The following is a 14,535-nucleotide window of genomic DNA, read 5'->3' as shown; positions in this document are numbered from 1 at the left end:
ATTTCAAAACTAATAAGGACATTGAGAATTATTTTAATTGCATAACAAATTCAGCCCCCCACCCCCTTCAGTTATCTTGGTGTACTTTACTTTCTAACAATTAATGCTTACAAGGAGTGGAAAGAATCGTGTGGCACTTCTTCAAATAATAGTCATTTTGTAGGACAAAGCCTTACTCCAGCTTCTTAGCTCTATTTAGATTAATTTGAAATTTCTCAAGACATTGGGATGTTTATCTTGAAATAGTTCTTACTTAAACTCTACCTTGAGGTTAGTTTGAAAATCAATAGTTATAGCTAATCATAGTTCAGATGGTTATGTACATATGAAAACAGATACATGTGAAGGGTTCAAAAATTTTGGTTTTAAAAACTCTTTAGATATTCTATTGTTGATGTGTGTTTTGGAAATATAAGATTGCAATAGATCTCGGTCAGTGAATATAAATGTATTTGATCTATTGAAATAGTTTAAAGCTATGTGTTTAAACTTGTGGAGTGATTGTTTCTTTGTGAATGATTAACTCTATCCAATAAATTAGTTTAATTTCAATCTTGTGTGAAATGATATGCATTGATGTGCAAACTATTGATTTTTAGTAAACATTTTTGAATATGGTCATGAGTAGAAAACTATGATTTTTCTGGTTATTATGCTATGCCTATCTAATTTATGTATTCATTTTATATTAATGAATGTATGCATGCCACCTTATTTTCTTTCTAATTAAAAACATGCATGTTTAGTATTTAGGAACAATTTGTTGAATACCTAACGAGGGAGTTGTACCTTATTCAAAATTCAGAGGGAACCAGAATGAATGTTAATTCAATTGTTGTCTAAGGATTTATTTCTTTAGAAGGGGATAGAATCAGTAAATAAATTTGGTAAACGACGAATTTGGTAACCAACACAAAGACAATAAACAATATTTTGTCATGACCAAACCTTTAGGCATCTCTATCTATTTTTCAGTCACACATTGAATAATGGGCTTTAGTGGTATATTGCTCTCAAAATATTGCACAAACATGAAGTAATATTATGATGACATGAAAGTTTGAAGATTGTAATTAGGAGATGAGCTTGAGTGAAATCTGAATTTGTAGATTTCCAAATCGGAGACAAGGAATATGATTTTATTTAACTTAATAAAAAATAGAAACTATCAATTGGAAAGCTCATGGATGATTATTAATTTTGGGTGATTAATAAATGTACAATTTTAGTTTCTATTTAGAGCCCAAGTGAAAAGACAAACATTAAGTTGAGAGAAGAGATTTTTTTTTTGAAAATAAGAATGGTTACACCGAAGAAGGAAAATACATATTTTTGAATGGAAATTTAGTTTCTATATTGATTAGATGTTATTTTAAAAAGAGATTAAGAAAGAAGGTTGATTAGATAATTTTAAAATTATCTAATAATTATTTTTTGATAGGTAAATGAGAGGCTCACACTTTACCCATGCGTTGTAGGCTCTTACCTAAAAATTTATTTAATTATTATGAAAGGTTAAAAATACAATAAAAATATTTAATAAAATGTAGATTTTGAGGGAAAAAATGAATTTGAAAGGATGGAAAGAGGAAAGTGGTATTTGTACAAATTTGTTATAGCTCTAATATCATGTAAGAATTTTCCTAAGGCGAGAATGAAATGCCAAGATCTAGAAGCTCAAGAGATAGCACAAGAGAGACAAGATATGATCAAATGAGAATGGATTAATTAGATAATTGGACGAATACATCATAGAAGAGCCTTGTATATAAAGGCAATCAAGATTACTAGGAGTCATGCAAAGAGATAAGCATTCCAAGCACATGTCCACCAAGAGTGGATTATCCTCCATTGTGCAAGAATGTATGTGCAACAATGAGAGGATAAGAATATAAAAGTGTATCTCGTAAAGAGATGTAATAGACAACATGCGCTCAATTGGAGTGCAAACTACGTTGTCAACATGACAACTCATATGAATATGCAAACTCCTAGGTGTCTACATGACAACTAATATGAAAATGCATTAACTTAAGTAAACTTAAGTAAATTGTAAATAGTAAATACTTATTTACACCAATAGTATTAATTTAATTATATATTAAAATAATTTAATTAACTATAGAAAATGTTAATGAAACAAATATTAAAAATGTGTAGCCATTTTTAAGTGTCCCTAACTACAAATAGATATTCAAACATATATCATTAATTAATATCAAGTGATGTAGTTGCATCATTATTATTATTTTAATTAAAAAATCTATTAGATCAAATGATTACCTCTTATCTAATGTTGATACAATACATATTATCATTCTAACACTAGGATATACCTTATGAATTTGTGTATAACCAATCTCACACAATTTTCACATCCATCACATCTTTTTAGATTGTCTAAAGGATTTATAAGCATTGCCAATCTTTGCTATAATTCAAAGATTAAAATATTAAGATAGAGAAAATTCTAACATTCCATATTTTGTTTTAGGTCTTTAGATCTATACATAGTTCATATTTATAGCGAGGAAATTAGTATATATCAAAATAGGAAAACCTAAAGGAAAGTTATTACAAAAATCTAGCTTTTTAAATTTATACAATTTTAAATATTTGAATAGACCATAGTGCATATCAAACTTTTAGGATTTTCTATAAATAAGAAATATAATATTGGTGCTTATTTCAAGCCCTCATATTTTTTCAATCCTTAATTTCAATTCTCAAATTATAGCCTTCCACTAAATAGGAAAGTATTCATATTTATTGTTTTATAATTGAAAATTTGTTGGGAACACTCTCTCTCATTGCTTATAAAATTCATTTAAGCATCTATATGAGAACATGAGGTAAGTAGATCAAATGATTGTTCTATCACTTCCAATAAGTAATGTTCTCTATTTTTTAAAACATCAAATAAGGTAGTGAGGACATAAACATTTACTTCTACCACTTAATGATTAATAATAATAATCATTCCAATTAAAATTTGAGGAAAAAATGGAACCAAATAAAATAAAGGGAAAAACTATATGAGGCTATGTATCATTGTTCTTAATATGGAGTTGCTCTTATTTCCTCTTTATTTAAACAATACTTGCTCCACTAAATAGTAAAATGTTACAATTTGTCTTTTTTCCTGATTTTTAAAAAAATATATTCTTATCTCATTTTCATAGTTAAGCATAGTAGTTAAGCATCCCTCCACTTAAATATGAGAAGATTTGAATTTATCATTTTTCCTTGGAAAGTTAAAATTGCACTCAATGCTTCAAGCCTAAAAAATCCTCTTCCAATTGAAAAAATGACCCATTTGAAATTCTCCCTTAAAAATGCACCATTTTAGAAGAGTTTATTTTCACGACCTATCAATTTAGTTTTATAGGGTTTTGTTTTCAACATTAAAATGAATGGTTTTATTTTCCATGAATAAAGAATCTTGTTGGTTTTAGAGATGAGAAATACTTAGAAGGTCTTATAACAATTTGTTTTTGTGAAAATAGGTCGATGCTAGATATTGTTCCATACCTTAAAAATTAAGATTATATACCACTTGTCCAAAATTCAAATTCATATTTAACTTAACTATTTTTTTTAGAGAGAAACTAATTTTTTCAATTTTTTTTTTATAATACACATAATAGAAATGATATTGATAAGACCACCACCATCCTTTAATTTAGAAGTCAAATCCTTCAATTTAGAAGCTTAAACCTTGTAGCTCAACTCACAATAATTTCATTAAAATAACCACCACTAAATAGCTTATCACCTAATTATCCTACTTTATATATATATATATATATATATATATATATATATATATATATATATATATATATATATCAACGTGGACCCATAATAAATTACATCTATTAAATCAACGTAAATATAATAATTGTATTTTGGATACGAGATTGTAGAGAGCAAATGTGACCTAAACAATACTTGTAAATGACATGGTAGTTTATCCTCATCCCAGGCTGAAAATTTGGTCTCAGGAGGGACCTTGAACACGAAGAAAAATACAATGGCAAATCAGTTATAATTGTCTATATGGAGGCAAGGGTGAGGAAATGTGTGAGAACCAGAAGGGATCCCATACACCATGTATTTAATACGTACCATAATCATCATCCCAACAAGTGACAAAAAGTGGTTAGGGCAAGAAAGCCACCTAGGTGAAGAACAACTAATCGTCATTATTCTATTTCCTTCCATATATCACCATTTGCTATAGACAAATGTTTTTCACCACTCTGTATGTTTTCTGAGCTCTCTACCACATGCCTTATCAACCACTATTATCTCTACTTTGCATGACATGGCTTATCAGTTTGCTTGTTTCAAGGTTTAATGAGAAAGGGGGGAGGGTAAAGGCAAGTGATTCAATTGTGAATGAATAAGGTTAGATTCTATTTCCTACGAGGGTGGAATGTATAATGTGGTTGCTTTATATGTGATATAAATTGTTGTTCTTCCTTGGTTTCATCGTATGCCTTATCGTTGATTGAAACCCATTTTACCAGGACTGATCTTCACTTAACTGCAATCAGCTGTGGTTCCACCGCCATTTACTTTCACTACATTATCAGATGTTTCCTTGTTTCTGCCATTAATGCAGAGTATCTTCAAATTCGGGGTTTTTCATGCAGGGTGAACTTGATTTTCACTCGGAATCCCACGATTTACTGCGAACAATCTTCCAGAGCAAACTCCAAGATTTGCTCTTTTTATTTAGCCTGCTGCCCCTTGCTTTTTTGTGTTTTTCCTCTTGTTTTCAAATACATTTCATTGTTTGAGGGCAATATATGAAGTGGGTTCGGAGAGATTGCATGGTTCTGAGTAAGGGTTTCTTATATAACTGGTGGAGTTTCTCAATCTGAGGGTATTTGTGTGTGATCTTCTGCATTTTTGATGATTCCCATGGAGTTAAAAAAGTTTGGAAATGGGAACTCTACTGTTGGGGCTGCATTCGAGTGGAAAAAACTGGTTGGTATTGCCAGGAACAGAAGATCAACTGTGTTTGCAAGCGGTTTTGCATTCACTCTTTTTGTATGTACACTTTTTTTGGCCTTCAGCGGTCCGAATAAGCTGGTCACAAATCCAATGGATCAAGGACAGTCTTGGTTTCCTTCCATGCTTCGTAATTCTTCTGGCTCTAGGTCATTTCTTAATTTCCTTTTCCCCAATTCAGATTCCGCGAGCAAACTGGACAATTCAACTCGAGATCCACAAAACAGTCATGAATCTTTGGTAGATCACAAGAACAATGGCACAGAAATTGCGCAAGAATCGCCGCTCAATGGTGATGTGCCCTCGAATTCTACGGACGCGGATTTGGTTAGCAACTCTGGAGAGAAAAATGAATCCATGGTACCTGAAGATGGGTTGCATATCGGGGGAGAGGAAACAAACCCTACACGGGGAACATCATTGAATGGTTCTGTGCCACTCACAGAAGGGTTAAGCAGTCCACCAAAAAATAATGAACATGTGGTGAAAACGACGAAGGGAATGCCTGAGCACAAGGACACAAACAGTAGAAAGGAAACTACATTGAATGGTTCTTTGCCAATTGATCCCATACATCAAGATGCGGGCAATGCGACATCTTCATCTGCTTCTACACATGATAAACTTTCTAGTAATGATATGGCAACAGTTTTGAGTTCCAACATTACACAATCTATAGATGCCAAGCTTCCCGATGGATTGAATATTACAGAAACTAGGGCTGTTAAGCCCTCTAAAGTTCCTGATAAGCCCTCTAATGTACCATCAGGAACATCGGAGAAGAAGTGTAATATATATTTGGGAAGGTGGGTTCGGGATGACACAAAGCCACTGTATCCGGCAGGGTCTTGTCCACACATAGATGAATCTTTCAATTGTTTCCGCAACAGGCGACCTGATCACGAGTTTGAGAAATGGAGATGGCAACCAAATGACTGTGACATACCAAGGTAAGGCAAAGCCCATTTCCTATTGCTAGGATTTTCAATTGTGACCTGCGCATGGAAATCTTAGATGGTCCATTTCTTATTATTGTGGTTTTCGATTGTAATCTGCACATGGAAATATTAGATACATTTTTAGTTTTAAAAACCCATTTCCTATTACTAGGGTTTTCAATTGTAATCTGCACATGGAAATATTAGATACATTTTAGTTTCAGAAAGATATTGTATATATGGGATATTAGCTTAGATTGAATCCAATATCTTGGGTGGAACCTTTTATTCAGATTCAATGCAACGGATATGCTAGAGAGACTGCGAGGCAAAAGGCTTTCTTTCGTGGGGGATTCTTTAAACAGGAACATGTGGGAATCCATGGTTTGTAGCCTGCGGCATGCTGTGGCAAACAAGAGCAGAGTATATGAAATATCTGGAAGAAAACAATTTAGAGCCGAGGGCTTCTATGCATTTCGGTACGAGGTACTACTTTCTTCCTGAATCAGCCTTTTGGATTTCAGTCCATTTAATCTAGAGCTATATTTTATATTATCTTGTACCTACAATTTCTAAAATTTGAATCCTTGTTCACAGGATTACAACTGTACTGTAGAATTTATAAGAGCTCCTTTTCTGGTCCAAGAATGGGAGGTGGATGAGGGCAATGGGACGAAGAAGGAGACGCTTAGGTTGGATTTGATGGACAGCTCTGCCTCAAAGTATAGGAAATCAGATATTATTGTATTCAATACAGGCCACTGGTGGACTCACGAAAAAACTTCCAAAGGGTAAGTGTCTAATACTTATATCTGTAGAAATAAAAAATTATTTTGTGAGCTCATGATATTATGGTCCAGGGAAATAGATTCTATAGGCGTTTCTGTTCAAAGTTAGTGGAAACCAAAATAAACAATATGGTCCTTTTCGAGCAGCAAGAAACTGTTGTGTCCTGTAAGTTTTGGCTGGTAGTTTATGCCTATGGCTTACTTTATTGCAGTTGCATGCGGGCAAAATGTGAAGTTTGTTTATGATAATTTTTTCCTGTAGAAGTTTCCATGCCAGTGTTAGCATATTGCATCTCTTAAAGGAAAATTTCCTCTCCATGATGAATAATCTTATATTCGGGTTAAATATTTCAACTCAACTGAATGTTCAAGAGTTGGAACTGTAGCAGGTGTCTCATCATCAAACATAATAGTAATTTTAGTTTGAACAATGCAAGATGCCCTGGTTTATGGATATTAATATCCTCCCCATGAATTATGCATGAAATTCTGAACTCTTATCTGTGTCCTTAAGCATAAGGATAGGGATTTCGGATTTCGGATTTCCATAGGTGGCTCTTTATCCGACAACAGGAATTTCACACTCAATTATTGAGTCGGACTCTGGTTTTAGCATATTAGCTTTCACAAAATTGGAAGTCAATTGTATTCAATGTCTGTTTGAGGAAATTTTCAGTCCCTTGGGGGTTTCCTGACAGGGGGATGCAGGGACATGGGGGACCATTTCAGAGATGGGGACCAAGGGACTAAATTTGAGTATAGTGGGGGTGTGGTGGCTGAGTGCTGGTGGGGTGGGGGGATGACATTGATATGCAAATTGATGTGAATTGAAGTCTTCCAAGGCGAAATCTGTAATATAACAACTCTGTGAGTGCCCCATGAAAAGCAAACTATCTTTCACAAAGTTAAAGGTTGTGATTAGTATGTAATGGTATGTGTCATATGGTAAGCAACCCTGTGGTATCGAGACAGAGGTGACCTAGATGGTGGTGCTGTAATTACAGCTTTACTGAACAAGGGGAGAGCGTCTTATCTATGTTCATTGTCACAACCAAATGTCAGTTGCCAAAGCAACCAGATTCTGTGCTCACTGCTCAGCTAGCTGAAGATATTAAGAGAGACACTTATCCACCAGCTAATGAAATGGGTAGTTGTTGGCCCTGGCTAAGTATAGTAGTGGGGACAGGGGGGATGTTCTTTCACCCAGTCCCCATAAAGGAAATGTGGGACTTTCTTCTAGGTGAAGAGGTGATGTGTCCCCATGACACTGGAAATTTCTGTGGTTTTTTTTTTCACAAATTCAGCAATTTATATCCTGTTTTCATAATACAAGTCTTTTTTTGGAAGTTGAAATCCATGGGATCTAATGAATTTTTGTGTTTCCCATCTGTCATTTTTGACTCGCATTCTTAGTAGGTTAATTTATGTGTGTGCTTGAGAAGATTTGTTGCTAACCTTCTGATTTTCTTTGAATGCCAGGAAGGACTACTACCAAGAAGGAGACCACGTCTATCCAGAGCTTAAAGTACTGGAAGCATACAGAAAAGCTCTCAAGACATGGGCCAAATGGGTGGACAAAAAGATCAATCCCAAGCGAACACTTGTTTTCTTCCGAGGTTACTCTTCGACGCATTTCAGGTAGGACACAGTGAAACCTTATAATCCTTCTGCTTTTGGTATGTTTTTTGATTCCTATTCCAAATAGAGTGACATTGAGATCTGCTGTTTCTGTGAAGTGGAGGGCAATGGAATTCAGGAGGGCAGTGTCATAAAGAATCAGAACCAATATATAATGATACCTATCTGACGAAGTACAATCCAAAGATGGAAGTACTAGAATCTGTGATACAGGAAATGAAAGTTCCTGTTATGTACGTGAACATCACAAGAATGACAGACTATAGGAAAGATGCCCATCCTTCTATATATAGGAAACAGTTTCTCACCCAAGAAGAGAGAGTTCAAGAAGTAAGGTATCAAGATTGCAGTCACTGGTGTTTGCCCGGGGTCCCTGATACGTGGAATGAGCTCTTGTATGCTTCATTGTTGATGACAGGCAGAGGAGTATGGGCAACATGATGATTAAACAAAATTCAATTTTACACCAAAAATTCTAATAATCTGCAAGCATGCTTTGTTAATCAGCAAGTAAAACACAATCAAGTTTGGCCTCTTCTGTTGTAGTTTTCACGATGGGCATGGTTTTTTTCTCTGGATCTTTTCTCATGGACAAAGCATGTCATGGCCAGAGGAGTTAGAGGCTCAATTCTTGTTTCTCTGCTACGAGTTGTTAAAAATTAAATCATTTAACATCCAAGAGAAAAGCTGAAATCAAGTACATAGATTTCCCGAGTAAAGAATGCAGTTGGGTGCATATGCATAGCATTTTGTTATTAGTATATTCTTAAGCCTCTTGGCTGGCACCTGCATGCTACACTACAACTTTAGAATACTTTGCTCCATCAACAGAGGCCCATTATTGGTGAAATAAGATTTTGATATGGGTTTTATATTGTACAGAACTAAGCCTTATTGTCTTCAAAAAAATCCGCATCTATTTTATGGCTCTGGCGAAGGCAGTGATTGAACTGCAATAATAATTTCAAGAAATTAGCTCATGTTTAAAATATCGGTTGAAATAGGTGGGTATTTGATATTTTATCTGATTTTCACAATGTCTGATATTCGAGTTCTAAGGTCTTTATATTGAAATCAGGTTCACCAACACATGCAGATCAATATGGCTATTTCTTTCTTTATATCATGTGATAATCAGCATTGATAAGGAATCCAAATTGATTGCCTCTGTTGGAAATTTTAATAAATCAGGAACAAGAAAATCTGAAACTGTAAACTTATTATTTATATCAATGTCATAGCTCATCAGATATCTCCGGTCTTCAACAACAGGAACCTTAAAAAGTGAGTAAATGAAAAAATCTAAATGGAATTGCAAGTAATTTAGATTATTACAATTTAAGTGGTTTATTGTAATTTAAAAAGATTTTAAGGGTTTAGATAGTTCGAGAGGAAGGATGGTAGATCCATTTGATGAGGTTGGACCACCGGAAGATGGGGATTGAGGTTGAATGATTGTGGGATCGCCCAAAGGAATAAAACTCTATAATTAAAACGGGGCCTGTGTTATGCACTTTTAGAGAAAGAGCTCTGTAAACTAATTGCATCTCCACTCTCCTTTTCAAAACTACTAAATACTTTTCAAGTAGTTACTTTATCTGGAGCGCAATCTGAACGCACTCTCTTTCTAGCAAACGATGAAATTTGTATGTTAAGTAATTCTTATATACTTTTGGTTTATTTATATGGAGTTAAATAATAATTTTTTATAAGAGGGTTAAGATTGTGATATTTTTTCAGTTCAACTTATTCATGATGTATTTCTGGCATACATCGCTAGTTATTAATAATCAACACGAATAATAATTTTTGATATAGTTCACTAGCATAACTAACTAGTGTAGGGCATGCATCGTGGTGTTGAATGTTAGAAGTGTAGGTCAATGCTGCACTAACAAATAAGCTAGTTGTCCCTATCAAGAGTGTAGACATTAAAGTCATAATGTGGAAGGGAGTATGAGAGGTTACAGATTTTTATTAATGTTAGACAATTGTATGGGTAATACTATCACTAAGATTCTTACCATAAGGAGGAGCAATTGGTGAAATTCTATTAGGGAGATTGTTAGTACAAGGGGCAGTGTTGAGAAGGTTGCACATAATAGTTGAAAAATAGAGAAGAGGGGAACAACGAGAAGGGTTGATAGACAATTGTATAGGTAATACTATCACTAAGATTCCCACCATAAGGAGGAGCAAGTGGTGAAATTCTATTAAGGAGATTGTTAGTACAAGGGTTGTGTTGAGAAGGTTGCATATAATAGTTGAAAAATAGAAAAGAGGGGAACAACGAGAAGGGTTGAACAACTAGAAGGGATTGTACTAGCATCAAGAGGCTCATGAGCACAAAAACACATGGTTTACAAGAATAATTGTTAGTTCTTGGTATTTGAAAACATTTACTATGCAATCAATTCATATTTAGCAAAATATTATGCATTGAATAGAAAATTGTTCAAAGAATACTTAACTTTGGAGTGCTAAGGGTCGGTTTGGTCACAAGAAATGGGAATTCGGAATAGAATTTTTGAATTCTGGATTTTTTATTCTGAAATAACATATTTTGAATTTGTTACTCTAGACTCGTTTGGTTTGACAAAATTAAAATTGGAATTACAATTGAAATTTAAATTTCAAAATCCTTGAAAAGCTTTGGATCGCGGAATGGATGGGGATCACTACATAAATATAGTTTTACTGAACCCAGTTGAAGGAAATCGTTGATGAAATTCTCTTCCTCATCAGACGAAGAGGGATCTCTTTTAAAATCGAGAACCAGAGATAGTCATTGGATTGGAACCTTTGTTTACAAAATGATCCAAATCTTTGCATAGATAAGCAGGAGTCTTTCCAGGTGTCGAAGCCCTAAATTTGCTTTTTAATTTGCCTTTTAATTCCAAACATGGGCACGTAACGATGAAGAGGTTGCAACACACTCCTACGATCTGGCTGGCTACTCTCTAATATTGGGGAAACGATAACCTCTTAAATTTTCCCGTGAGAACAGAGGTTGTGGATGTCGTTGAAAACTATTCTTGCGAAACTCTCGTTTCTTATCTACCTCTCCGGATTTGCAAACCTTGTGTGTTTCTATATTGAAAGTAGCATACCTAGGGTAATGACCTTATTACAAACAACCTAAAAGAATTGAAGGCAAAAGACTAATTAACAAGACTTATTTAAAATACTTAACATTGCCCATGATGAAACGATCTAAAAAATACCAAAAAGTCAACCACAAAGGACTAGCCAAAGAGATAACCATAGTTCTCAATGACTCACTTAAACATTTCCTCATGGTTGATTCTCTTAGCTCCACCTTTACCTGATTCTTTGTATAGTAATAGGCAAAGAGAAGTCGACCTATGCATGCATGACCTTCAACCTAAATTTTTTGACATCAACTTCTTGTCCAACCCTTGTACCCTATCTTTAAGCATCAAGAGCTTAGTACCATTAGCATCACATCTTGAACAGGGATGTTACTCTCCAAGAAGGTTCTGAAACTCCTCCAAGCCTAAATTCTCCACATTATCTTAATAGCAATCACCTACTTCCTATTCTCCATAGGGTGACTAACTAGTCTATTAGATCTAGGGTTGAAGGGAGCCACCCACATTCTTGACCTCCTCCCTAACTCTATGAACTTTATCCTCAACTTGCACATGGAACTTCTTCATGTTTTTAGCAAGGGGTGTATTTTGTTTCCTCATTTTAGTCCATTTTCCCATATTTTGAGTCAAACTATTTTTGAGCTCCCCAAAACCCTAGGCTACTTTACTATGGCTAATAAGGGAAGTATTAGGGGTGGACTTCTTGCCATTGAAAATTTGCAAACTAGAAGAGTATGTGTTGGCTAAGGTTTTTGCAACCAAATTAGAAGAATAAGGGTACGTCTGGCTAGAGGTTAGTTTCTTAACATCATCACTACTAGCAAGGTCATGAGAACCATCTAGTATAGAAGCCTTCAATGGGGAATAGGATAATGGGGGATCTTCATTCACGACAATAGGTAAAGGGGAAGATTAGACAAGGTGGAAGTTGTAGAGGCAAAAAATCAGGCTTTGGTGAAGAGGGATAGGCAATATATCTAGGTTTAGTAGTGGTGTCTAAGGTGTTGGTAGTGGGCCAACATCCCTCGCTAGATTCATGATATAGTTTAACAACCTCTTATGTCTTCTATAATTCTAGTGGTTGTATTAGGCATTGACAGGTTGTTCTTTTGGTGCAACTAAAACCCTAGCAATTAACAAATGGTATCAAATCTTGGTCATAGGTTCAAACCCTTGCATGTCACAAGGAATAATTTTAGGAGGGGGGGTTGTTTGTAGTGGGCCAACATCCTTAGCTGGATTCATGGCATGGTTTAACAACCTCGCGTGTCTTCTACAAGTCTAGTAGTTGTATTGAGCATTGAGAGGTCGATCTTTTGGTAGAAGGAAAATGGGAGGCTTAGTATTGCATTAAGAAGGAACTTGTTGAGGGGGCAGTGGTAGGAGTAGTAAACCTTAAACCTTTCATCATTAACATCATACATACCTAGTCCCATAGTATCAAATACACCATGCAATTCAACAAGTTTTTCACATTCCTTAAAAAACGTGGCTAGGATGTTCTTATATACCACTCTTATATTTTTTCATTTTCTACATCCACTACTCATAGCCTTAGCAATAACATCCTCATTGATCTCAAAGGATATACTACCAAGTCACACCTACCAATTATCCTAAGAGATCAAGATTTGCAAAAGCATACTCTGATTGTAGCCATCCATACATTCAAGGAACTGAAAAACTCAATGGTAACAACAAATATGCCAAACAATTGGATTATCATTGAATTCATCATAGGTACTAGGCTCTATGTGAACTCTATCCACATCCATTTGCAAATCAAAATCAAAGGAAACAACAAACTTAGTGAAATATGACCTAGACACACACAAAAAAAATAGAATAATAGATCTCGAAGAAGAGCAAGTGAGGACAAGGGCAAATCAAGAGGTTGAAATTTGTGTGAAAAAGAAAGACATCATAACTAAAGTGCTCTCTGGCCAACTTTCCAAATGTGCCTCGCATAAGTAGAGATACAATACATGAAACCGTTGAGATATTTACCCACACAAGCCCTTAAAATCTTAATAATAATAAGTAAAAGAACCTTAAGAGGAAAGGATTAATATATAGAAAAATCCCATTATATATATTTTGAGTATGAAAACTATTACTACCAATCCCAATGACCAAATTAAAAAATTAAGTTTAAATAAATGAGCACCCTACTGGCAACCTATGTAAAGTGAAGACACAACCTCATTTGGTCCCCCAACAACACATATAGAAGCTAATAGGACCAACAAGAAGTACAAACATTATTATTACATGTGAGGTCAAGCTATTGAGGACCCCAATTCAGATAAGCGCCACATGAGCACACCACACATGATAAGGCCACCACATTACTTGTGCTCTCTATATCCTATAAGGAAGGTTGATCATAGTCCACAACATCATCCCAATCAAAGTGGAGCACCAAGTTGGGTGATCGCAAAGATACCAACACATCTCAAAATTAACAACCATATCAACTAGGATTACTATTAATAATTTGGGCATCACACTCTGAAGAAAAGATTCTTCTTACATTGTCAAGAAATCAATGAAGACATTGAAAACACCTTGAGGGAGACTTAATTAGCCCCAACCTAGTAATGACATCTGCCACCCAGTTACCTTCTTTCTAGATATGAATTATTTCAAAATTGTTGAGGCTTAAGATAAGATTTTTTTTGCAATTATATCATCTAAAGAGTAACCCACGTTGGTAGGTTCTTTAACAACATCTATTTCTAGTTGGGAGTCCCCTTACACAAAAAGGAACCTAACAACAATTGAGTGAGAAAAATGATTACCGAGAGAAGAGCCATGCCCTTTGCTACATTATGAGCATTGACCCCCAAACTACTAGCATATCCAACCCTTACTACACTTATGGGAGGTCTAAACCTTCCCCCGACTAGTAGGTCCTAAGTATCTCAATCAGCCCAATAAAACTTCAGTTTGCACCATCCGATATGGGGAGGTGATCATTTTGTATTTAGACCATCTTTGAGTTATTAGAATTAGAGGTCCTAGATATAAGCTAGGTTA

At 34.9% G+C, this 14,535-nt stretch overlaps 1 protein-coding gene across 2 annotated transcripts; it reads left to right on the top strand.

Annotated features, from left to right (window-relative positions):
• Nucleotides 1-3,978: 3,978 nt before the first annotated feature.
• On the top strand, nt 3,979-9,372 carry LOC149561565 (protein trichome birefringence-like 2). 2 transcript variants are annotated; one of them, XM_089825192.1, is made up of 6 exons: nt 4,044-4,410; nt 4,533-5,969; nt 6,251-6,443; nt 6,555-6,748; nt 8,225-8,383; nt 8,482-9,372. In XM_089825192.1, exons 2-6 carry the CDS (start codon nt 4,921-4,923, stop codon nt 8,822-8,824), a joined length of 1,938 nt encoding a protein of 645 aa, XP_089681318.1. In that variant the 5' UTR covers nt 4,044-4,410; nt 4,533-4,920; the 3' UTR covers nt 8,825-9,372. The 2 variants fall into 2 exon arrangements, with proteins under 2 accessions (XP_089681317.1, XP_089681318.1); XM_089825191.1 differs by having other exon boundaries at nt 3,979-5,969.
• The last annotated feature ends 5,163 nt before the right edge of the window (nt 9,373-14,535 follow it).

Source organism: Cupressus sempervirens, chromosome 4 (genome assembly GCF_028749045.1).
Source record: "Cupressus sempervirens isolate cs-2001-9-10 chromosome 4, ASM2874904v1, whole genome shotgun sequence".
NCBI classification, from domain to species: Eukaryota; Viridiplantae; Streptophyta; class Pinopsida; order Cupressales; family Cupressaceae; genus Cupressus; species Cupressus sempervirens.
The sequence above is the reverse complement of the archived record's forward strand: the minus strand, read 5'-3'. Positions and strand labels throughout refer to the sequence as shown.